We start from the raw sequence: 24,737 nt of genomic DNA, 5'->3' as shown, positions 1-24,737 counted from the left end.
TGTCAGCCAAGAGCGACGTCTCAATTCATTCCATCTTCGCTGCCTCCGGAGAATACTTGGCATCAGGTGGCAGGACCGTATCTCCAACACCGAAGTCCTCGAGGCGGCCAACATCCCCAGCTTATACACAGTACTGAGTCAGCGGCGCTTGAGATGGCTTGGCCATGTGAGCCGCATGGAAGATGGTAGGATCCCCAAAGACACACTGTACAGCGAGCTCGCCACTGGTATCAGACCCAACGGCCGTCCATGTCTCCGCTTTAAAGACGTCTGCAAACGCGACATGAAGTCCTGTGACATTGATCACAAGTCGTGGGAGTCAGTTGCCAGCGTTCGCCAGAGTTGGTGGGCAGCCATAAAGGCGGGGCTAAAGTGTGGCGAGTCGAAGAGACTTAGCAGTTGGCAGGAAAAAAGACAGAAGCGCAAGGGGAGAGCCAACTGTGTAACAGCCCTGACAAACAACTTTTTCTGCAGCACCTGTGGAAGAGCCTGTCACTCTAGAATTGGCCTTTATAGCCACTCCAGGCGCTGCTCCACACACCACTGACCACCTCCAGGCGCTTACCCATTGTCTCTCGAGATAAGGAGGCCAAAGAAAAAAAAATCTAAAAAGGGACATATTCTGTCTTTCCAGGTGACAGAGTGAATGTTCCAGTCCCAGCACTCAAGGACCTAAGTATACATCTGACTTCATTTGGCATCACTGCTCCCACTTCTGATTCCAGACCATTAACATATTCTAAGTGAGATCTGAGCATTCTATCTATCTCACACTGGGAACTCACGGAATCTTAGATGGGATTTCCAATAGTGCTGCAGCTATCTCAAGAGCTGCAGCGAGCACTTAAAGAAATCAATTGCTGGCAAAATTCAAAATCTGACCTTTTTGCTTAACTTATAGCTCAATGGCAGTGAAAAGCATCTTATTTCACATGAAGGCAACCGAGGGTAGCTTTCTTACAGGAGAGTTGTGCAAGTCGACTGGAAGGAGACAATACAAAGGCATAATGTTTTCTTTGAAAGCCCAAGGACATGGGAGTAGAGTTGAAAAAGTTTCTTGACTTAAGAAAATGTGCCAAAATAAGGCTACCCTCTAGTACATTATATGGAATTGACAGGCAAATATTTTTTGCAACCTGGTAAACATTGATTGTTGTCCCACATAGAGCACATTACATTACTTATAACGTTACAACTCTTTGATTTGTTTACCATTTGCAAAACTACAACAAGTCAAACTTTCTACTTGCAACCTACAGTTGCCATCCCTATAATGTTAATGTTTTCACACGAGCAATTATACCAACAAACCTAGCTGCATGTTGTACAACATTTATTCACTTCAAATTCTGGGATGCAGACTGAGTATTTGGGTATAACTTGTCTGTGTTCCTGAAACTTAGAACTCATCTCAGAGATGATTACTCTCTTTTTGGGACAAAGGTGTAAAACTGGAGTTGCATTCTACTTTACCCTATTACCTCATCAGTTGCTATTCATTTTAATCATAGAATCATAGAAAGTTTAAGGCACAAAAAAAGGCCACTTGGCCCATCGTGTCTGTGCGGCTGAAAAACGATCCACCCATTCTAATCCCACCTTCCAGCATTTGGTCTGTAGCCCTGCAGATTACAGCACTTGAGGTGCAAATCCAGACTCCTTTTGAATGAGTTGAGGGTTTCTGCCTCAACTACCCTTTCAGGCAGTGAGTTCCAGACCCCCTCCACCTTCTGGGTGAAAACATTTTTCCTAATCTCCCCTCTAATTTTTCTACCAATCACTTTAAATCTATGCCCCCTAGTCGCTGACCACTCTGCTAAGGTCAATAGGCCCTTCACCTCCACTGTATCCAGGCCCCTCAAAATTTTGTACATTTCAATCAGATCTCCCCTCAGCCTTCTCTGTCCCAAGGAGAACAACCCCAGCCTGTCCAATCTTTCCTCATAGCTGCATTTTTCCAATCCCGGCAACATCCTCGTACATCTCCTCTGTACCCTCTCTAGTGCAATTACATCCTTTCTGTAGTGAAGTGACCAGAACTGCACACAGTACTCAAGTTGTGGCCTAACCAATGAGTTATACAGTTCCAGCATAACCTCCCTGCTCTTATATTCTATACCTCAGCTAATAAAGGAAAGAATTCCATATGCCTTCTTAATCAGCTTCTCGACCTGTCCTGCTACCTTCAGGGATCTGTGGACATTCAATCCAAGGTCCCTCACTTCATCTACACTTCTCAGTATTTTCCCATTAATCGTGTATTCTTTTGCCTTGTTTGACCTCCCCAAATGTATCATCTCACACTTCTCTGGGTGTAATTCCATTTGCCACTTTTCTGCACATCAATATCTTCCTGCAGCCTACAGCTATCCTCCTCGCTATCTACCACACGGCCAGTCTGCAAGCTTCTGTGCTTTACAGGCTGTTCCCAGGGACGCACACCGCCATAAACATCAACTGCTGCTGGAGGACCATCAACTCGGTGAAAGACGCTTTTTGGTTTGCTGAAACTTGCTGGTCTTCCAGTGCAAAGAGTTATCCACAACCAAGTGTTGCAGACTGGCACATTCTGAGGTCCAGGTCTACGTACTGAGGGATGCACTGAAGCTTGGGGCAGCTGCCGCAAAGGCTCAATGCGGAAAGGCCACTGTGTAAGGTCCTCCCACCATAGTATACCGAGGGGCTGGAACCCATGTAAAACCCCTCGGGCTGTAGGCACCAAATATGTTTTTGCTGTGTATATTGTATATAAAATGGAATGGCAAGAGTTGTGAGGCAACTCATGTTCTGTATCGAAGGAATCTGATTGCTCTTGTACTTTCCAAAATGTCAATTTTGAACTGTTTTGTAATGTATTTTTTAAACAAATTTTTATGAATAAAGTATATTTTTGGAAAAAAATATATGTCCCATATCTCCCCTTTAAATGTAACAATTGAAAAACTTTACTGAAAAAAAACAGTTCAATTTCTACAGAGTAGTGATTAAATTCAAAAGTTCCAGGTCACATGTTTTTAAATAAGAAAATTGTGCTGGACGAAATGAATTCAGAAGGAGACCAGATGCTGTTATGACTGAGTGAGGTGAGAAAAAATGTACAGTGGCCACATGGTGGTTGGAGTGCAGCTGTTTAGGCTCTGGTGATCAACAATCAGTACTTGCAGAAAATGAACTCATGCCTCTTTGTCAAAGTGATTATTGATTGGCTTAACACAAAGCTGGCAAGAAACATATGGGATGCCCGTTAACCGATTGGATTAGCTCTTGAACCCAACCATCTTAGCATCAATGCAACTTTTATAAGAAGCTAAGCACTAAGCCAGAATTACGAGCCTGCTGGTTTTAACCAGAGTTCATGTTTTGAACAAGTGAAGGTCTTAGCTGATGCTCAGGCACATGTCAGCCATTTTACATAGATTATGCACAGGAGATTGCCAGTAATGGATTAGACTTTGCCTTCAATACTAATGGGAATAACTGTTGTTACTAGCAACTAGAGGCAGTTTCAAGAATTATGATCAAGTGCTAAACTTAAAGGTCATATACAAAGGAAGTTTGACATCCTGCAACCATTGCACACCTAAAATAAATATTACGCATACTTCTCTTGAGAAGGAAATTAATTAACTGATGCAAATAATTTCCCTTTATGATGAAAAATTGAACTTTTCTTCATTAAGAAAAATTGGCAAAAGATAAGTTAATTTTGATTAACCATGACTTGATGTGCTGTCATAATATTGTACTATTTACTTTACAAAGTTTTATATTTTTAGTATGCATCACTTATAATATCAATTTCATCATTAATACATGCAGTTGTATAAGTCTGGTCCTTGGTTAGACAATATTCATCACTGTAATTTGCTCTAAAGGCTGCTGTAAGGATAAATCTATGGAATTGTGTTGCACAATGTTCTAGGATCTGAATTCAAATCTATCATCTTAAAAGGCTTCTACAATAAATGAATTTGGGCAAATCTTAACCCAGTTTCTAGTGGGCATGGGTCTGAAATAGAACAAAAGTATTCCATTCCCCAGCTATCCCTGGCCTTGATGTGTGTAAAATGCATCAATCTTAGAATCTATGAAGGCATTTATATCACAAAGCTAAATGTGTAGTTGCTTGATTTGAAAGGTGGTGGAAGGGAGATAAAGATCGGCAAATAGCCATTAATGTAGTAGAATGAATATAATATAATAAAATCTAGCAGTATTTCTACATTATATAGTACTGTATCTTTTAAAATGTTATTGATGACTTAGACTTTACAGATGAAGGAACAGCTCAAGTGAACTGTTAGCTATTGTGTACCTTGACTTCCAGAGGTTTTTTGACCAACGTGTGCGCAGAGCATGATCCCTGCACCTGAATGGATAGACCAGAGGTGCACCTAATATTGGGCCTTGGGCCTCATTATCATTGAACCAGTAAACTGCAGATACCTAGGTAATGGGTCTCATCAGGGAGCTTGCCAGAGAAGAAGCCTCACGTTTGGGCTGCTGCATCTCCAGCAGTGGTCCTCACATAGGTCCTCAAAGGGGAGTGAGAAAGGGGTTACGGGGAAAGGGGTTGACTGGGAGGGGGCAGGGGACATCAGGAAAGTAGTGTGAATAGGAGAGGAGGTGATTGTACCTTTTTGGTAGTGGCCAGAAGTCATCTGTGTAAGGGCCACCTGTTGGGTGACATGTAGACCTAATTGTCTTCAATGTAGTCAGTATAGGTTGCCTCAGAGCAAGTCATTGTCGCTGATGGGGGGGGGGGGGGCTCAAAAAGGTGTAAGTTCCCCTTATTTGTATATGTAAAGGCCTTCTTTCTCTCTTTTTTCTTTTGGGCCTCCTTATCTCGAGAGACAATGGATACGCGCCTGGAGGTGGTCAGTGGTTTGTGAAGCAGCGCCTGGAGTGGCTATAAAGGCCAATTCTGGAGTGACAGGCTCTTCCACAGGTGCTGCAGAGAAATTTGTTTGTTGGGGCTGTTGCACAGTTGGCTCTCCCCTTGCGCCTCTGTCTTTTTTCCTGCCAACTACTAAGTCTCTTCGACTCGCCACAATTTAGCCCTGTCTTTATGGCTACCCGCCAGCTCTGGAGAATGCTGGCAACTGACTCCCACGACTTGTGATCAATGTCACACGATTTCATGTCACGTTTGCAGACGTCTTTATAACGGAGACATGGACGGCCGGTGGGTCTGATACCAGTGGCGAGCTCGCTGTACAATGTGTCTTTGGGGATCCTGCCATCTTCCATGCGGCTCACATGGCCAAGCCATCTCAAGCGCCGCTGACTCAGTAGTGTGTATAAGCTGGGGGTGTTGGCCGCTTCAAGGACTTCTGTGTTGGAGATATAGTCCTGCCACCTGATGCCAAGTATTCTCCGAAGGCAGCGAAGATGGAATGAATTGAGACGTCGCTCTTGGCTGGCATACGTTGTCCAGGCCTCGCTGCCGTAGAGCAAGGTACTGAGGACACAGGCCTGATACACTCGGACTTTTGTGTTCCGTGTCAGTGCGCCATTTTCCCACACTCTCTTGGCCAGTCTGGACATAGCAGTGGAAGCCTTACCCATGCGCTTGTTGATTTCTGCATCTAGAGACAGGTTACTGGTGATAGTTGAGCCTAGGTAGGTGAACTCTTGAACCACTTCCAGAGCGTGGTCGCCAATATTGATGGATGGAGCATTTCTGACATCCTGCCCCATGATGTTCGTTTTCTTGAGGCTGATGGTTAGGCCAAATTCATTGCAGGCAGACGCAAACCTGTCGATGTAAAGGCCTACTACCTGCTAATATGCCAGGTGGCACACTTCTGTTTCATAATGAGCTTGAACTTCTTGCCCACCATATTGGAGGCTTTAGTGCCATTTAGTCCTGAGAAATGGGCAGACTAGCGTCAAATTACAAGGCTTATATGTCTAAGTATCAGTCAAAGTGTGAGCTCTATATAATTGCTTATTCCAGTAAATGAAGAATAATATGTCAAGTAATTATTATTGAACTACTGCTCATTAAAGTAAGATGTCTAGAAATAGTTATCTTTATTATTAAGGTGAAAGTGTGCCAAAATACAGTAAAAATTATAAATTTAATTGAAAAGATATGTAATCAGCCTTCTGAACAATATTTATGTTTCATCTTTGAAAATAAAATGGCAGCCTGGGGTGTTTGTATTATGTCTCAAGGTGCCTCACAGATGTCTTGCCAATGCAATGCTAAATTATTGTGGTAAGTAAAAATCAGAAATGAAAATGATAACTCTTTTATATCATTATTAAGAGTCAGCCTTGCCTCAGTGGGTAGCACTCTTGTCTCTGAGTCAGGAGGTTGCAGGTTGTAGTCCTACTCTGGAGGCTTGAGCTTAATATCTGGGCTGGCACTTTAGTGCAGTAAGGAGGGAGTTCTGCACTGTTGGAGGTGGTATCCTTTGGATCAGATGTTAAATTGAGGCCCTGTCTGCCCTCTCAGATGTATGCAAAATATCCCATGGCACTATTTCAAAGAAAAGCAGGGAAGTACTGGTATCCTGTCCATTATTTATCCTTCAACCAACATTACAAACAGATTATCTAAGTATTATCACATTGCCGTTTGTGAGATCTTGCCGTGCACAAATTGGCTGTTGCGCTTCTCACATTACAGCAGTGACTACACTTCAAGTGTAATTATTGGCTGTGAATCACTTTGGGATGTTCTAAGGCCATGAAAGACACAATATAAATGCAAATTCTTTTTTCCTTTTAATGAAGGTCTGTTAATGCTGATATTAATTAAGATTGAAGATGCCAAAATAGAGGATTTGTAGTGCTACATTTGAGCTATGATATAGCATTTGAGCTAATGCAATGCGTATTAGGTAATCACTGTGGTCTGTTTTCTCACTAACCCGACCTTAATCTCGGAAAAAGCGAGACACGACTGGATAAGCCTCTTCAGCAAATGTTTAGAATAGGGTCTGTTGCCTTCATTAAGAATAGTTTAATTTGCATGTCAGATATTTACCATGGGTTTGTAAAAACTGTCTGAGCTTTGTAATCCTTATTAACTCTGGCAGACTGCTGTGCTAATCACAGAAAAAAAATCTGTTGTATGGATAAACGACTTTTTAAAAAAAAACTATTGGACCATGCTTGTTTTCATGCACTCAGCATTTCTGTTACTCTTAGTAAGTTGCAAAAATTGGAAATATGCACATTCTTTAATAATCTCATGCCAAAAGAGTTCCTAACTATATTGGGCTGAATTTTGTAGGCGCACTGCACATCGTGGCGGCGCACATTGAACCCGGCGGCCTTCACACCTGGAAGAACCACTGCTGAATTTCCACAATATTTCACGCAGGGGCTCATTTAAATAGAGGGGCGGAGCAGCCGTCCCCGATGACGTAGAGGGACAGCCGCTCCAGCCCCAGCAACAGCGTCCGGGCCGGAGCCATTTTTAAAGGGATTCAGGCCCTTAGGCCTCATTAAAAGTTTTAAAGTGACAGAGTGGTTAAAAATACAAATATACATTTATTCAAATTTCAATTCACTGTCCCACACCAACAATGACAATAAATGTGTAACTGGCCCTCTCCTCCTGAAAAAAAGTTTATTTCAGGTTCTGTACTTCCCTACCCAAACTTCGAGTCACAGAGGTATACAGCACAGAAACAGGCCCTTCGGCCCATCGTGTTTGTGCAGGCTATCAAGGACCTACCTATTCTAATACCATTTTCCAGGACTTGGCCCATAGCCTTGTATGCTATGGCATTTCAAGTGCTCATCTAAACACTTCTTAAATGTTGTGAGGGTTCCTGCCTCTACCATCCCTTCAGGCAGTGTATTCCAGATTCCAACCACCCTCTGGGTGAAAACATCTTTCCTCAAATCCCCTCTAAACCTCCTGCCCCTTGCCTTAAATCTCTGCCCCCTGGCTATTGACCCCTCCGCTAAGGGAAAAAGTTTCTTCCTATCTATCCTATCTATGCCCCTCATAATTTTGTATACCTCAATCAGGTCCCCCCTCAGCAATCTCTGCTCTAAGGAAAACAACCCTAGCCTATTCAGTCTTTCTTCATAGCTGAAATGCTCCAGCCCAGGCAACATCCTGGTGAATCTCCTCTGCACCCTCTCCAGTGCAATCACATCCTTCCTATAGTGTGGTGCCCAGAACTGTACATGGTAGTCCAGCTGTGGCCTAACTAGCATTTTATACAGCTCCATCATAACCTCCCTGCTGTTATATTCTGTGCCTCGGCTAATAAAGGCAAGTATCCCATATGCCTTCCTAACCACCTTATCTACCTGTGCTGCTGCCTTCAGTGATCTATGGACAAGTACACCAAGGTCCCTCTGACCCTCTGTACTTCCTAGGGTCCTACCATCATTGTATATTCCCTTGCCTTGTTAGTCCTCCCAAAATGCATCACCTCACACTTCTAAACTTAATAACTTTTGACACTCAACCCCTTCCCACAATCCACACAACCAAAAGAAAAGGGTTTCCCCACTTCCGCCCCCTCCTGCCCTGATGATTTCACTCCTCCCCCTCCCTACCAGTGTCTCACCTCGGAACTGTGTGTGGAGTTCCAAAGGCGGTGAGCTGTGGCTGGAGGCTGTAAAATCGGCCCCTTATCCTAAGTGTGCATTCTTGTACACATCTATCAAATTGGCCCTCAATCTTCTTTATACCAAAGAGAACAACCCCAGCTTTTCCAACCTAACCTTGTAACTAAAATCCCCAACCCTGGAATCAATATGGCAAATTTCTGCACCCTCTCAAGGACCCTCACATCCTTTCTAAAATGTGGTGACCAGAATTGGATGCAATACTCAAGTTGGGGCCTAACCAGAGCTTTATAAAGGTTCAGCATAACTTCCCTGTTTTTGTACGCTATGCCTCTGTTTATGAAGTCCAAGATCCCTCATGCTTTGCTAACCACTCTTGACATGACTCATCTCATCACTCTCATGCCCATTTCTTGAGTGACAGGAAAACTAACCTGTTCACAGGGAACCTCTGGACACAATAATGTACCATGATAACTCCAAACCTCTGTGGGAACTCATATTGCCTGTAACAATGGGATTTCCTTGTGTTGAAGGAGAGGCAAATGAATTTCAACATAGATAAAGGTAAGGTCACATATTACTTGGAAAATAAGAATCTAAATGGGGTAGAGGAAAACAGAGATCTCTGAGTATAAATACACCAATCACTAATAGTAGTGAAAACAGAAAATGCTGGAAATACTCAGCAGGTCTGGTAGCATCTGTGGAGAGAGAAACAGAGATAACGTTTCAGGTCTGCGACCGCTGTCGGACATGGGGTCCCTTTAAGGAAGGAGCTTTCACCTCCAAGACCTGCCAGCCAATTGGAAGGCCAGCGGATCTGCAGTACCAGCAGCGTCACAGGGAGCAGTGGCAAATGCCGGTACTGCAGGTACTGAGGACATCAGAGATCCCCGGAGAAGTGTCACCAGGGCCATTCAGGCAGGCCCCAGCGACAGGTTGGGGGGAGTGTTGGTGAGGGTGGGAAGGGTCTTCCCAGGAGAGTGGGGTGGGGGGGGGGGGGGTGTTGCTGCCAGAGGAGGCCCTCTGGTGGCTCTGGATATCCCCAAAGGAGGGACCACCACCACCCACCCCCGACCCTGCTAGGAGGCTGCCAGGTTTTACCTGGTGGTGTCTCCCTGTGGCAGCTGGCCCCTCCGTAATCCATTAAATTGAGGTGGAGGTGGAAGTAGGCCCTTGAGTGGCACTCCACCCCCGCCTTCCCATGCAATTTGATAGCCACCCTGCCTCCATTCCCACCCCAAGGAGGCCCATAAAATTTAGCCCTATGCCTCTATTTATAAAGCCCAGGATCCCATGTGCCTTATTAACTGCTCTCTCACCCTGCCCTGCCATCTTCAACGATTTGTGCACAATAACCCTCAGGTCTCTTTGCTCCTGCACCCCCTTTAGAATTGTATCCTCTATTTTGTATTGCCTTTCTGCGTTCTTCCTACCAAAATGTATCACCACACTTCTCTGCATTAAATTTCATCTCCACTTGTTAGCCCATTTCACCAATCTGTCTATATTCTCTTGAAGTCTATCACTATCCTCCTCACAGTTCATAATACTTCCAAGTTTTGTGTCATCTACAAATTTTGAAGTTGTGTCCTGCACACCCAAGTCTAGGTCATTAATATAGATCAATAAAAGCAGTGATTCTAATACCAACTTCTGGGGAACCCCACTATGCACCGTCCTCCAGTCTGAATAACAACTGTTCATCACTACTGTCTGTTTCCTGTCATTCAGTCAACTTCGTATCTATGCTGTCACTGTCCCACTGAAGTCCATGGGCTTCAACATTGCTGACAAGTCTGTTATGTGCCACTTTATCAAATGCATTTTGGAAGTCCATATACAATACATCAATTGCATTACCCTCATTAGTCATCTCGGTTACCTCACCCAAAATCTCAATCAAATTAGTTTCCCTTAACAAATCCATGTTGGCTTTCCTTAATTGATTCACATTTGTCCAAGTTGACTGTTAATTTTGTTCTGGATTATCAGGCTGAATTTAGTCCTGGCAGCAGGGGTCCGGCCTGAAAGCAGAGTGCAGCTTTGCTTCAACGGTCATTGGGACCCAGGGCCACATGTTGGCAGTGGCAGCCATCCCTATTAAGGATGGCTGCCCACCTCCAAGGGTTGCCAGCCAATCAGAGGGCTGGCAGCTCAGCAGCGCCACTAGGAGCGATGGCCACTGCTGGAACTGCACCTGGAGGAGGTGGGCACATCGATGGATGTGCGCACTCACAACCAGATAAGTGGGGTGTGAGGGCGTCAGGGCCAGTCAGGCAGGCCCTGGAAAGGGGTGGGGGTTTGGTGAGGGCTGGCGGTGCTGTTGCCACAGGTGCTGCCCGGGGGCCACTCCATGGGTCAAAGAGTGCCTGAAAAGGTGGGTTTACCTGGCAGTCTACCCTAAGATTCCCCCCACCCCTCCCCACCACCAGCCACTGATAAAGTGCTAGCAGAGGCAGGAAGAGGCTCTTAATTGGTGACTTAAGTAGCTTAAATGAGCTTTGGACATGAGGGCCGGCTGCCACCTTCCCTGCCACTGGCCCGATGGCTTGATGGCAGGAAGATGACGGGCATGCCACCACCCCACCTTCGCGTGCCATTTTATGGGCCCTCCCACCTCCCAGCCTGCTCCCAAAGGGCTGGTAAAATCCAGCCCATTGTTTCTAAATGTTTTCCCACCACTGAGGTTAAACTGACTGCTGGGCTAATCCTTAAACACTTTTTTGTACAAGGGTGTAACATTTGCAATTCTCCAGTCCTCTGGCACCACCCCTGCATCTATGGATGATCTAAGGGGGAGTACAGATCATTTCAGCTTGATGTAGGTTGTCAAAGTATAGCAGCGGCCATGCAATCAGCTACGATTTCTTCATGGTGTCATGTAAGTCTTTGTGCAGCTAAACAGAATTCTTTGTTTCGGAAATCCGAGGGGATAACTTGGAGAAAACACCCAGCCACTTAGAGGAAGAGCCAGTCTCCTTCAACTCCACAAATCTTGCTCCATCCTCATCAACTCCATCATCGCACCTTACTGTCTAGAGAGGAGCAAGTAGTTAGTGAGTCGGAAGGGTGAAGCACCAAGCACTGGTGACCGTGAAAACCAGGGAGAGGAAGAAGGAGTGAGTGCTATTCTTCCATGGAGAGTGGGGAAGTAACTGCATTCGGCTGAGGGCCCATATCTCAGGAACCCAGTTTTCAAATGCATAATGATCCAAGAGCATAGATCTCATGTGCAGTCTGTGGAGATCATTCCATGTACTTAATTGAGATGATGGAGAAGTCGGAGCAGTCCATCACACACAAATGGAACACATTACTGGATTATCATGATATGCAGAACATCCTGGAGACCATTATATTCCAAGAAATCTCTTTCGTAACAAGGCACAAGAAGGAACTGCTGCAGGATCTTAGTAGCTTCTGGAATAGCAGCTAACAGGGCTGCTCATTCGTATTTTTTTTTTAAAAACAGGCTGCTTGCTGGTCACCTCTTTCTAGAGTATGCAGGGATGTGATTGTTTCCTTTCAGGGCAACCTTGCATCTGGCCCCAGACTCCTCCAGAACTCCTTTCCTCAAATAAAAGCAAAATACTGCAGATTTCCCTTCCTCAAATGACAGCAATTGAGCAGGACCAGCTAGCCAGCACAGCAATAAACTGGGGTTCCAGTACATTCAAGTCGAGTGATTTTCAAAAGCACATCACCCGACTTATGTAGGGGTGATTGTGATGGAAAACTGGCCCTATGTGCATGTCAGGTGAAGTTGCACTCGTTCAAGGCCTGCAGGAATGGATAATATATAAGATCAAGCAAATAAATAATAGGAATTCAATTGGAATCTGTGCCCTATCTAATGATCTTGGGAACTTGAAGCCAAATCAGGTTAAGGAGAGGGTGATTATACTGCTTTTGTTGTTTGCATAATAGATAATTCTCCAGCAATGGATGAGCATATACAAATCTAACGTACAGCAATGATGTAATGCAATTCTGGAAACAACCTGATTGCAAAAGGATAGCATATTCTACAGGATAAGGTAAGACTATAGGGAAACGTGAGAGAAACTGCAAGTAGCAGCAAAAAAGAAAATCTTCATAGACAAGGAAAAGTTTTAAAAAGAAATTTAAGGACCATTGAAAGAGAGGGTGGGGTGAGAGATCAAAAGATATAGATTATTGAGGGGATTTAGGAAATGCATGTCTAAATTGGAGGGGCACTTAACTAAGAATGACCTTCTTTATAAAAATTATTATAATTAATTGTACTTTGATATATTGCTATAAATGTGTGTGAAAATTAAGATATCAAAATACTCTAAATAAAAAAGGGGACTAGAAGAGATTTATTCTTATTAATCTAAGGAAAAATAGCATTCCACTCCTGTACACTGTGACACAACATGCTTACAAAGTAACCTTTGGGTAAATGGTTTCACTACTTGTTTATCTATTTGTTGAGATTTTTTCCCTTGCCTAATTTGTTCTTACAGTCAATAAAATTACCTTCATCAGAAATTAGGCCAACTAAATGTATTGCCAGATGTATTGTGGTAAAAGTAAAGTGGATTTTCAAACAGCAAAAGAAATGTGACCACACATTTTAGAAAGTAGAGAATTTCTATTTTTGAGTTAGAATTGAAGTAAACATACATAACACTTAAGAAATGAAGTAGCATTAAACTTTGCAAAATATTGGTCTGATTATCATATGGTTGCTTATGGTGAAAGATTTATTTTTGTGCACTATGTGTAACAAAGTTACACTCCTTTATAAAGTACAGGTTTAACATAAAGGGAGTTTTCCTCTATTTGTGTAATAATCCATGAAAACAAGTAACACCAAGTGCTAACAATCTGTTAGTTGATACTTTCTCCATGAAAAGCTGGCAAATACAATCAAGACTGAAATATATAACTCTCTTTCCTTTGGTGCTTTGGGTAAATTTTGTATTTATTAAAGGCCCAACACCGAGGAATAATAAAGTCTTAGGAGAATTATTTTATATTTTTGGAAATGATGAAGAAAATTATTTAAAATAATTAATAAATTGGTAATAGTATTATTAAATTGAAGTTCACCATTTTCAGCTGAGTATCATTTAGACTAATGTAGTGTCTTGTCCATAGATTATGATAGGATTAAAAGGAATTTTGACAATATAAAATATTGTAAGTTCTGTTTACGATTTAAATTAGCTTTAAATGTGAAGTAATGAAATGTGCGTTTGAAATATCTAAGGTTGTCAGGTTGGATTTTGAGTGCTTGAGCCAAATTCCACATTGCTAGTAATTTGTGTCTCAACAAGGCAATATACTTCACCCTTTAGATGTATGCATTTTTCATTAGAAAAGTTCATGTAAATAAAATGTGGTTTGCTTCAACATTGTCTATTAAACTTTTTACCTCTGATCTTAAATTTTAGTAAAGTACAAGTACAGACTTTGGAAAATGGTGTCTATTAACTGTCACTTTATATCTGTTCCCAGCAAGCTGTCCTGTAGCTGTTTTTGAAATACTGGATGAAATCACTGAGCCAGCAGCAGTGAATTGTCAAAAACATCATCGTGGCCCTGAGCATGAGTTACTGAAGACAGAGAACATAAAGTCAACTCATAATCTAATCTTACACCAATATTTTACTTTAAAAATAATTAACTCTGGCAGGACTTGGGCCAATTTTCCTCTCTAATTTCCTTTCTTCTCTTTGGAGTATTTACATTTTTCAGGATGTAGCCAGATATATTTTTGATAACCTGAGCGCTACGAAGAAAAGTGAATGGTTACGATATTTCCAATGATAATTAAAAATATACATCCAACCCAAGATATGCTGTTATCAAATACGTTTACCCACTAATACTAATGATGCATGTTTGCAGTGTGTATGATTTCACCACAAAAATGAAAAATGAATTGCTTTATTATGTTGTGGGAATAACAACAGGCAACAAAGGCACTGGAGAGATCACTTAGAGTGCAATAAAGCTAAACGCAACAGATTACACAGAAGTAATTCATAATAAATTTTTTAATGGAGAATATCAGCAAAGTACTGTACTTGGCTAATGTTAGAGGTGACTGGATATAATTTGGTGCTTATAACCAAAATGCATTTAATATTAACCATTATAACCATGGTTTATTCCATGTTGTGTACATCCTCGCTTGGAAGGATAGGATTAAAGTTCAGAACAATAAAAAAGATTATACAGTTTGTGGAGGTTGGTGACTTGGTTGTCTTCTGGATGAACTCTGTGGTCCTGAGGCTTCTGGCTTGCAGATGTGGACAGCAGATTTGGGGTTTTCCTGGGGAACGGTGATGCAGATGGTTTCCTTCATGATGTCTCTGTCTGCAGCAATGATAGACTTAGGTGGTTACAGCCAGCAGGCAGGGTTCGAAGTTTGTAAGGTGGACTGGGCAGAGAGAGAGGGAGAGAGAGAGGGACCCCACTTGGGTCTCCTTTGATCAGTCCAGTTGCTTGTCTGCTGCAGAGAGAGAAAAAACAGCTTAAAACACACAGATGGTGGGCCTGTCGCATGATGGCTCAGTGTGTATTTCCTCTTGCAACTTAATTAGTTCTTGTCTAGGAATTTCCTTCTCTCAATCAGCGTCCCATTATTAAAGTGATTCCTTTGAGTGGTTCGTCTCCACCAGTTTAATGTCTCAAATGATATCCTTTAAATGTCTTGTTAATGGGGACTGGCCAGGAGATTCACTCCAAACTTACCAAGCCATTGTTCTGGAGGCGACTGGCCAGACAATTCGACTCCATCTCGATGCATTAGAATATAAGATGTTTTGATGCAAATTTTTGCTGCCAGCGGTCACCTTTTGGTCTCTTTCTTTTTCCTTTTTTAAAAAATTTAATTCGGTTTCCCAGCGGATGGATTAAAAAATCATCATTTGGCATAGCATGTGTTCAATGCACATACGTTCAACTCAATCAGAGGAAGAAAAAAAACCTGTACCCTGGAAATTTTCCAAGGCACCATGAAAGAGTAAATATTTGTTCATTGTACTGACGACAAAAGAGAGAATGCATAAGGCGCAGGTGTCATAGGTTCCCACATGAATACTCTGAGAGTTTCCATGGGAGAATATTCTTAATTAAGTCTGAATATTGGACATTGCTGCAGTGCATAGCTGCTGAATGCACTTAAACCCATATGTATGTAAGTAAACAAGCCAGCTTGAAACATGCTGGAGGCTTTGCTCATATTGATGAGCCACCAATCACTTTCTTCAATATACATTGTGAATATAGCCTTTCAACACAACTCTGAGGTATCAGATGGCTGTGTAGCAGCAGTTGTAGATGTAATCGAAAGTCCAATATAGTTAAAATGCCACCCAACTCTAAGTGTGACCGTGGAAGCTCTGTATGATGACTGTCATCCCACAACTGTATTCCAATTAGACTGTAGACTTTGTGAACACCAAGTCAATAATGGAAATAGTTACATTTGATTTTTTTGTAAATAATATTTGTTTTGACCTAAAATTTATCTTGGCTGTTGTATGTTCTTGATGTGACATTTGAATTACTGGGCTAAAGTTTTGTCACAGAGGTGGGAAACAAGCTCTGTTTTTGGATCAGAAACCCGCCTCCAGTGGGAAAATGGTTAAAGTTCAGATTTTTGCCAGGGTAAGTCCTTAACTGATACGGAGATGGGTTTTCTGTCCACTTAGAGCCAGTGGGGGTGGGAATGGAAGTGGGTCAGATGAAGTGTGGGACTCATTTAGACACCTCATGGCAGCCATTACTGAGGCTGCTGTTTGCTCTGTGGGAGAGATCTGTGGTTTGTACCAAAACCTTCCACTTCAGAGGGAAGCGAGATGTCACAGGGGTGCCAGAGGCCTGGCATCTGGGGCAGGGCAGATCATACTGACCTGGATCCAATGCTGGAGGCCATGAGGGAGAGGAGAGAGCCCTCTTCCTGGAGTGTGGCAGGAGGATGCCACCTCATCATGTAGTAGGGGCACCTCTCCAATTCTCCTCTCTCACCTCTTGCTCCTGCTCCTCCCAATGAGCTGTCTCCTTCCAGAGCCTCACTGTCCTCAAGGTACACATCTCTCTGGAGGGCCATGTTATGGAGAGTGCAGCAGACTACCACAATTACCAAGACCATTGCAGGAGGGTATTAGAGGGCACCACCTGACTGGTCCAGGCATCAGAATTGCATCTTCAGAAGACCAATGGCCTGATCAATGATTGTTCTGTCGAGCAGGTAGCATTGGTAATATTGCCTCTGTGCTTCTGTCTGTGGCTTCCATAGAGGGGTCAGTAGCCATCTCCTCAAGGGATTCCCCTTGTCCCCTAGGATCCATCCACATACTCTGGGGGTTGGTGTGAAGATCTGAGGCAGGCTGGACTGTCAAAAGATGAGGAAGTCATGGCAGCTGCCAGGAAAGCGAGCAGTATTCAGGAAGCACTTGTTGTGGTCGTAGACCAGTTGGACGGTGAGGGAGTGGAAGGTTTGATGGCCACATGGGTGCAATTGATGATGTCCTGCACCTGGACAAATCCAGTGATGTGGCGAAACCCAACGCCATCTGACCCTGCAAGGCCACATCTGTCGTGAAATGAAGGTACTGTCCAGTTCTGGCAAAGGGGGCATCAGTAACCAGCAAGATGCAGTGGTGTGCTGCTGCTTGCGAGATGCCACTAAGGTCCACAGCTGATCCTTGGAAGGAACCAGAAGCAAAGATTAGATTAGATTAGATTAGAGATACAGCACTGAAACAGGCCCTTCGGCCCACCGAGTCTGTGCCGAACATCAACCACCCATTTATACTAATCCTACACTAATCCCATATTCCTACCAAACATCCCCACCTGTCCCTATATTTCCCTACCACCTACCTATACTAGTGACAATTTATAATGGCCAATTTAACTATCAACATGCAAGTCTTTTGGCTTGTGGGAGGAAACCGGAGCACCCGGAGAAAACCCACGCAGACACAGGGAGAGCTTGCAAACTCCACACAGGCAGTACCCGGAATCGAACCCGGGTCCCTGGAGCTGTGAGGCTGTGGTGCTAACCACTGCGCCACTGTGCCGCCCAAAGAAGATCAAGGCATGCAGGGCATGGTAACCAATGCTGCGAGGTATGTGGGCTTTGGTGACGAAGGCACGGAGGTCTGTGACCTTCTACCTGGAGAATTGCAGTTTCCTGCAGCACTGGTTCTTGGTCATCTCCAGGTAGCTCTGTTTTTGGCGATCGATCCTATGTTGAGGGTGTGATGCCTGTTGTTTTCCTGCTCTCTTTCCTCTCCTGTGCCCTCCTGATGTCCAGGGCTCTGCCCTTCCTGTGAAGGGTGTCACCCCTCTTTGCCATAGGGCCCAAAATCTGATAGTCGTGTTCCCATTGCCAGCTGTGGCCTTCCTTCTGGGCAGTTGGCCACCCAATTGTCCTTGGGAGACTTGTTCCCTACTCTTCTGTCCTTGCGATACTAACGATTGCCAATCATGTTCAATGCCTGGGCACTGAGTGCCCACTCTCCCAGCCACCTATGCAGTGCCAAGGACACCCCTTTACCAAGTGTCCAGTCCCCCTTTACCTCACTGACCTTCCTATGGGGCTGGGATGATGCCCTGGGGCAGCCATGTCTGATTGCCCACTCAGTATCTGCCTGCCTTCAGCTGGTCAGTTTCTGAAGGTGCAGGTAACCTGTCCAGCACTTTAAAAATCCTAACAGCAAACAGCTTTAAGTGGCTTCAATTGGGAGGAGAGTGGGATCCTTGACCCACTTTCCCTCCACACCAAGATCAGTGCCTTGAAATTGACATGCCACCTGGTGCTGGTATTTTCGCAACCCACCCCCACTCCCCCACCGGCCCCAGGTCTATTCCCATCTTTGGGTGGCACTGAAAATTCAGCCTACTATTTTTGATTTCTGCCAGATTTTGAAAAGTGTCCTTTAGTGGGGGTTAGGCTCCTAAATTACACATAATATTTAATTAGCTTAATGCATACCAATATTTCCCTCATAGTGTTTTGGTCTTTAATATTAACTTTAAACCAGTGTGATGTAAAATTACCTATTGGGAGGTTGGCCCCATCATCCTGCCTCTTAATTATTGATTTAATTGGTTCTTAATGACTCTTCCACTAACCATTACTGCTGGCTGTTAATATAGTATGGAAAATGGAAACTGGCAGTATGCCCCCTTCCCCCGAAAAAATGCACCGCTGGAGCTAAATCTGCTCTCATGTGCTAATGCCAATAGGAATACCTAGCTCAAGGTCAGTAAACTATTTGCAGAAGGAGATTTCTAGAAAACTAATGAAAACAAAAAATGAGTTGAGATTCCTTTAATGACTAGAAACCAGATGATGAACAGAAAATATTAATATAAACTAATTAAAATGCTTAATTTTCTCTGAGAATAATTCCTTTAATTTACCGTATTTCACATAATCTTTTTGAGAGCAGCTTACTTGTGCATATTAGCTGGGAGACTGAAGCAATGAGTTTCAGATCACTTCACAGTTCCAATGCTACTATTGCTCTGTTATTCAGCTGTCAGACAATTCACGTTTTATAAGAGAAATGCAGCGTCAGTGATAGGATGTTAATAATTGCTGTTCAGTTTGAGTATTCAGAATGTTAGCCACTGCTTGGTATAACACTGTTTGATCATAGATGTGTGAAATAACTATCTTAATCTTTATGATATTAGATCTTGGAAATCATTTTAATCCTGTAATTTTCAGCGTATTTTACTTTTGAGATTTAATCATTAGTTTTTAGTTACACTGAAATACTAATTGTATCTACAATGTAATTAATGGAACTATTCCATAAAGTGTGAAATATTTGAAGTGTTTATTAAAAAAACCTTTTTAAATACATGTGTAAGTTTCATATCACAATTAGAACTTCTACAGTTTAAGTGTCACAATAAAAAAAATCTGGAATTATATTTGGAGTTAAGCAGTATTTAAAAATTGCCTTTACTTTTATGCTGATTTACCAACATCTGAAAATTGGTAAACCTGACATTAATCTTTAAATTGGTAGTGTTTACACTGGTTTGAAGTTTCCAGTTTCACATCAATAAAAAAAATTATATTCTGAATTGAAAAACATCAACTTAGACAATTATTGGAGAAGGTATGGATTTAATTCTATGATAATTGCGTTTACACATGTTGCAGTTTCTGAATAGTTACCTGATTTATAAATCTGGAGGTTTAAACCAGAACCAGGACTAAACTCTATGCTGGTGATAAAAAAAACCTACATAATTTAATGAAAGTGAAAAAGAATTACCATAGAAAGATAGGCTCACAATGCCTATATCAGAAACAACATTTTCTGCTTGACTATTAATTGAAGACACTTGGCATTATTACATAAGGGATATATTTTGGTCGATGTGTAAAGTTAAAGACAATTCTTTTACTTGACTTTTATTTATTTCTTCGTAATTTTTTTAACTTTACACACCGAGGAACATATATACCCAAACACCCTCAATGCCCAGAAATCATTATAGCTAAATTTGCTTCACAAATAAAAAGGAAATATACAAATTATTATGGATATAGGTTATCTTTTGCAATGATATTAAGCTTTATGTTTTGCTTCAGTTTTGTTAACTTGTTGCTTTGTTTCATAGAAATGGTACTTCGAGTAGAGATCTGTTTTATGAAAGGTTAAGTACAGTAGATGGAGTGGAGAATGAGGAACTCTAATAAGTGATGAGCAAGGCATTTATTCCATGTTGCCCTCAGTTTTATTAAAATATGCCTATATACATAAAATGATATTTCAGAAAATAACAGTTGAATGGATCATTCTCCATTGTAGTCTTTAGTGATTTTTTAAATGATTGAAGTAAAGAAGGGCTCTTCCAAAACACTGCTTTTATTAAACAGTTACAGTTAACTCTTAATTCAAAGAAGAGTTCCTGGACCATTTAAAAATAATTAGTAGCAATGCTACTACCTTGTTATTTAAATTAAATAGATTAATTTGTATTATTGGATAATTTAAATATTTGTGCAATAAACAACTGAATTATCAAGAATAGACTGTAAATGAAGTAATAGAAAACAAATGAATGAAAAAACACAAATATTAAGGTCACTTAGGATATGCAAACTGTATTTGTGTTTTTGAAGTCCATTATGGCTTTAATTTAAACAGACGTGTGGATGATTTATAGGTTATTCACATTTAGTGGATAACAGGTGGCAATGCCATATTTGAATTAAGTGATTTCAAAATAAATCACAAATAGCTGACTAGATTAACAGAAGGCAGAATCCTTTACTTCTGAATTTAATCATTTCATCAGTGTATTAAGATGCTTTACAGTCACAATGATAATTCACAAAATTCAACTTTAGAACTGCACAGGCTGCAGGGTCAAACAGCTCACCAGAAAAGAGCATCATGCACTCTTTAAATCAAACCCTACTCAAATGGGCAAGGTACAGGGTCAGGGAAGCAACACGCCACGAGGCGATTTCTCAGCAAGTTGTTCACATCAGAATCACTGTAAGTGATGTGTCTGGAAGCAGAGCAGCAGAGCTGAGAACAACCTGGGTGTGAGTCACAGAGTATTAGGGCAAGGTCTCTCCACCAGAAATGAGGACTTTGATTGCTTTTGACTCATGTCATCTCTTGTGCCATCAAATATAAAACACAACCAAGGAGCAACTGTACTATAAATGAGCTATTTAGTCATATGCATTCATTGAGAACTATCTTTTAAGAGTTTATTTTTGCCAGTTCTCTATATAAATATTTATTCGGAATTTAATTTAAACATTAGGGTGTCGTTGGAAATTGCTTCAAATGCTGTTTTTAATTTTCATTGTCTATCATTTTAATGCTGGCAGTATACTTTTTTTCCTTTGTAATTCAATTCATGTAAATTAAGGAACTGAATCATAGTTATATCAATCAAGCACCTGATAGAAGCAAATTTCATATCTCTGCCTATTTTCATACAGGTGGGTACTGAGGTAGTTTAGACTATTTCACAGCAGTAACTGCAAATAATTATTGTTCTAGTTTTACTAAGCCTCCCAATAGACATTGTAGAATTTTCATGGTGTCTATTCATGCAAATGAGCCATCTGATTTATGTAAATGGCATTACTTACTTTGGTGAATACAGTAAACTCAAAAAAGGGTGTCTGGTGAACAGCAGGAAATTATATATATATTAATTGTTGAGATTTATGCACTCAACAATAAATATAAAAAGATTTTTTCTCATAGCTAACAATTTTTACCAATGTCTCGTGGAACATCATAAGGTATGTGTCATCATGGTTAAAAGAGTGACTTAAAGTATGCATATATATGGTGCTGCATCAGAATCAATTATATCAAAAGTACAAGTAAATTAAAAGACACCTATCAAAACTATATAATCTGGTTACAAAAGGCAACCCAAGAAAATCATTAAAAAGGCCACAGTATATCTAGGGCAGTAGAGAAGGCTTTAAAAAATTTGTTGGGGCGAGGGATGAAGTGAGGGAAGATGAGATAATTTAAAGAGAGAGGAGAAGGCAAGACAGCAAGGTAGCAATAAGGGTAATGATAATTAGAGTGCGGCAGGAAAGGACAGAGTGTACAAACTTAAGAATGTGCTAGCCGATAAGGCTAGAGGTTGTGAAAATAATAAAAAGACAGAATTAAAGGCACTCTATCTGAATGTATACAGCATTTGCAACAAGCTAGATAAATAGACAGCACAAATAGAAGTAAACAGGTATGATCTAATCGCCATTACAGAGACATGGCTGCAGGGAGACCAAGGCTGAGAACTGAATGTTCAAGGGTATTTGACATTTCGGAGGGATAGGCAAAAAGGGAAAGGAGGTGGGGTAGTGTTGTTAATAAAGGATGAGATCAGTTTGGGTAGAGCTAAAATACAGCAAGGGGCAGCAAATATTGATAGGAGTTGTTTATAGGCCACCAAACAGTAGCGGTATTGTAGGGCATTGTATAAGTCAAGAAACTAGAGGTGCATGTAACAAGGGTAATACAGTAATCATGGGGGACTTCAATCTACATATAGACTAGGTAAACTTAATCAGCACTGATGCTGTGGAGGACAAATTCCTGGAATGTATGCAAGATGGTTTTCTAGAACAGTATGTTGAGGAGCCAACTAGAGAATGGTTTATTTTAGATCTGGTACTATGCAATGAGAAAGGGCTAATTAATAATCTAGTTGTAAATGAACCTTTAGGGAAGAGTGACCATAATATGACAGAATTTTTCTTTAAGTTTGAAACTGATGTAGTTTAATCAGAACCTAGGGTCTTAAATCTAAACAAAGGAAACTACAAAGGTATGAGGGGTAAGTTAACTGTGGTAGATTAGGAAACTACATAAAAAGGTATGATGGTAGACAGGCAATGGCTAGCATTTAAAGAATTAATACATGGCTCACAACAAATTTACATTCCTTTGAGACCAAAAACCCAGCAGGAAATGTGATCTAACCATGGCTAACAAGAGAAATTAAAGTTTATATTAGATCAAAGGAAGAGGCTTATAAAATTGCCCCAAAAAGTAGTAGGCCTGAGGATTGGGAGCATTTTAGAGCTCAGCAAAGGAGGACCAAGAAATTGATAAAGAAAGAGAACATAGAATATGAAAGTAAACTATCATGAAACATAAAAATGGACTGTAAAAACTTCTATAGGTATGTAAAAAGGAAAAGATTAGCAAAGAGAAGTGTGGGCCCATTACAGGCAGAAACAGGGGAATTTATAATGGGGAATAAGGAAATAACAGATAAATCAAACAAATACTTGAGGCTGGATTTTATAATACCACTGCCAGGAGTGGTAGTGGGTGCAGAACATGGTGGCCGTCCCCCCATGGGACCTGCGCCACTGCAATTACGCAGCGGGCGGCCACTTTACATATTGACGGCAGTGGCGGGGGTGGGGTGGGCTTGGCAATGCTGTTCATGGCATCACCTGTCAAAGGAGCATGTGCTGGCACCATTTTTTAGAGGCTGCCAGCCCTGTAAACAGTACACCATAACGCAGAGTTCACCCCTCTGTCCTCCCATACACAACAGAGTGCAGAGTTCACCTCTTCCCCCCCATACCCATCAGAGTGCAGAGTTTACCTCTTCCCCCCATACCCATCAGAGTGCAGAGTTCACCTCTTCCCCCCCCCCATACACAACAGAGTGCAGAGTTCACCTCTTCCCCCCCATACACAACAGAGTGCAGAATTCACCTCTTCCCCCCCATACCCATCAGAGTGCAGAGTTCACACCTTCCTCTCCCATACTCATCAGAGTGCAGAGTTCACCCCTTCCTCTCTCATACTCAAAATATACAAACTGGATGGTTTTATTTTATTAAAAAAAAGTCAACTGATGAAACTCTCCGCCGAACAAAGGCGGTGGAGGGTGCCACCACCCGGTAAACTGGACCTGGAACAAGCAGAGATCAGCAGCCGCCAGCCTCTCAATCCTGTCATCAGAGTGCAGAGTTCACCCCTTCATCTCCCATACCCATCAGTGCAGAGTTCACACCTTACCCTCCCATACCCATCAGAGTGCAGAGTTCACCCCTTCCTCTCCCATACCCATCAGAGTGCAGAGTTCACCCCTTCCTCTCCCATACTCATCAGAGTGCAGAGTTCACCCCTTCCCCTCCCATACCCATCAGAGTGCAGAGTTCACCCCTTCCCATCCCATACTCATCAGAGTGCAGAGTTCACCTCTTCCCCCCCCCCATACCCATCAGAGTGGAGAGTTCATGCCTTCTCCACACCGGCGGCGGCAGCTTTTTCTGGACGGGAAAGTGAAGGCGCATGAGTGCCGCACGTCGTGCTGAAGATCGGAAACTGAAGGTAAGATCGTGTGGTTTACTTTTTAATTCATGCAAAGAATTTGCAGAGCGACGGATGGGCTGCCATGGAGCTACCCCGCTGCCAGGAAAATCGGGCCTGGCAACCCGACATCGGGTTCAGTGGTGGCTGATGCCACTCTAATTTTCTGCCGCCATCCACCCCCCCACCACGGAACTCGACGTTGGGCTGGGAACAATATCTAGCCCTTTGTGTCTGTCTTCACAGAGGAAGATACAAAATCCTCCCAGAAGTGCTAAAGAACCAAGGGGCTAACGAGAATGAGGAACTGAAAAACATTTGTATTAGTAAAGTAGTAGTGCTGGAGAAATTAATGGA

The 24,737-nt window shown here is 42.1% G+C and overlaps 1 protein-coding gene across 2 annotated transcripts in view; it reads left to right on the top strand.

The window, feature by feature from the left end:
- The window catches only part of ppm1aa (protein phosphatase, Mg2+/Mn2+ dependent, 1Aa), a 139,251-nt gene extending 126,680 nt beyond the window's left edge, over nucleotides 1–12,571 (top strand). Inside the window, exon 6 of one of the 2 annotated variants that reach the window (XM_068038793.1) lies at nucleotides 12,478–12,571. In XM_068038793.1, the coding sequence (XP_067894894.1) occupies nucleotides 12,478–12,528 (51 nt within the window). In that variant the 3' untranslated portion in view covers nucleotides 12,529–12,571. The remainder of the gene's footprint in view (nucleotides 1–12,477) is intronic. The other variant, XM_068038792.1, reaches the window with a different exon arrangement.
- The last annotated feature ends 12,166 nt before the right edge of the window (nucleotides 12,572–24,737 follow it).

This window comes from Heterodontus francisci, chromosome 9 (assembly GCF_036365525.1).
Source record: "Heterodontus francisci isolate sHetFra1 chromosome 9, sHetFra1.hap1, whole genome shotgun sequence".
Taxonomy (NCBI): domain Eukaryota; kingdom Metazoa; phylum Chordata; class Chondrichthyes; order Heterodontiformes; family Heterodontidae; genus Heterodontus; species Heterodontus francisci.
Note: the sequence above shows the minus strand (reverse complement) of the source record. Positions and strands in the feature narration are given on the sequence as shown.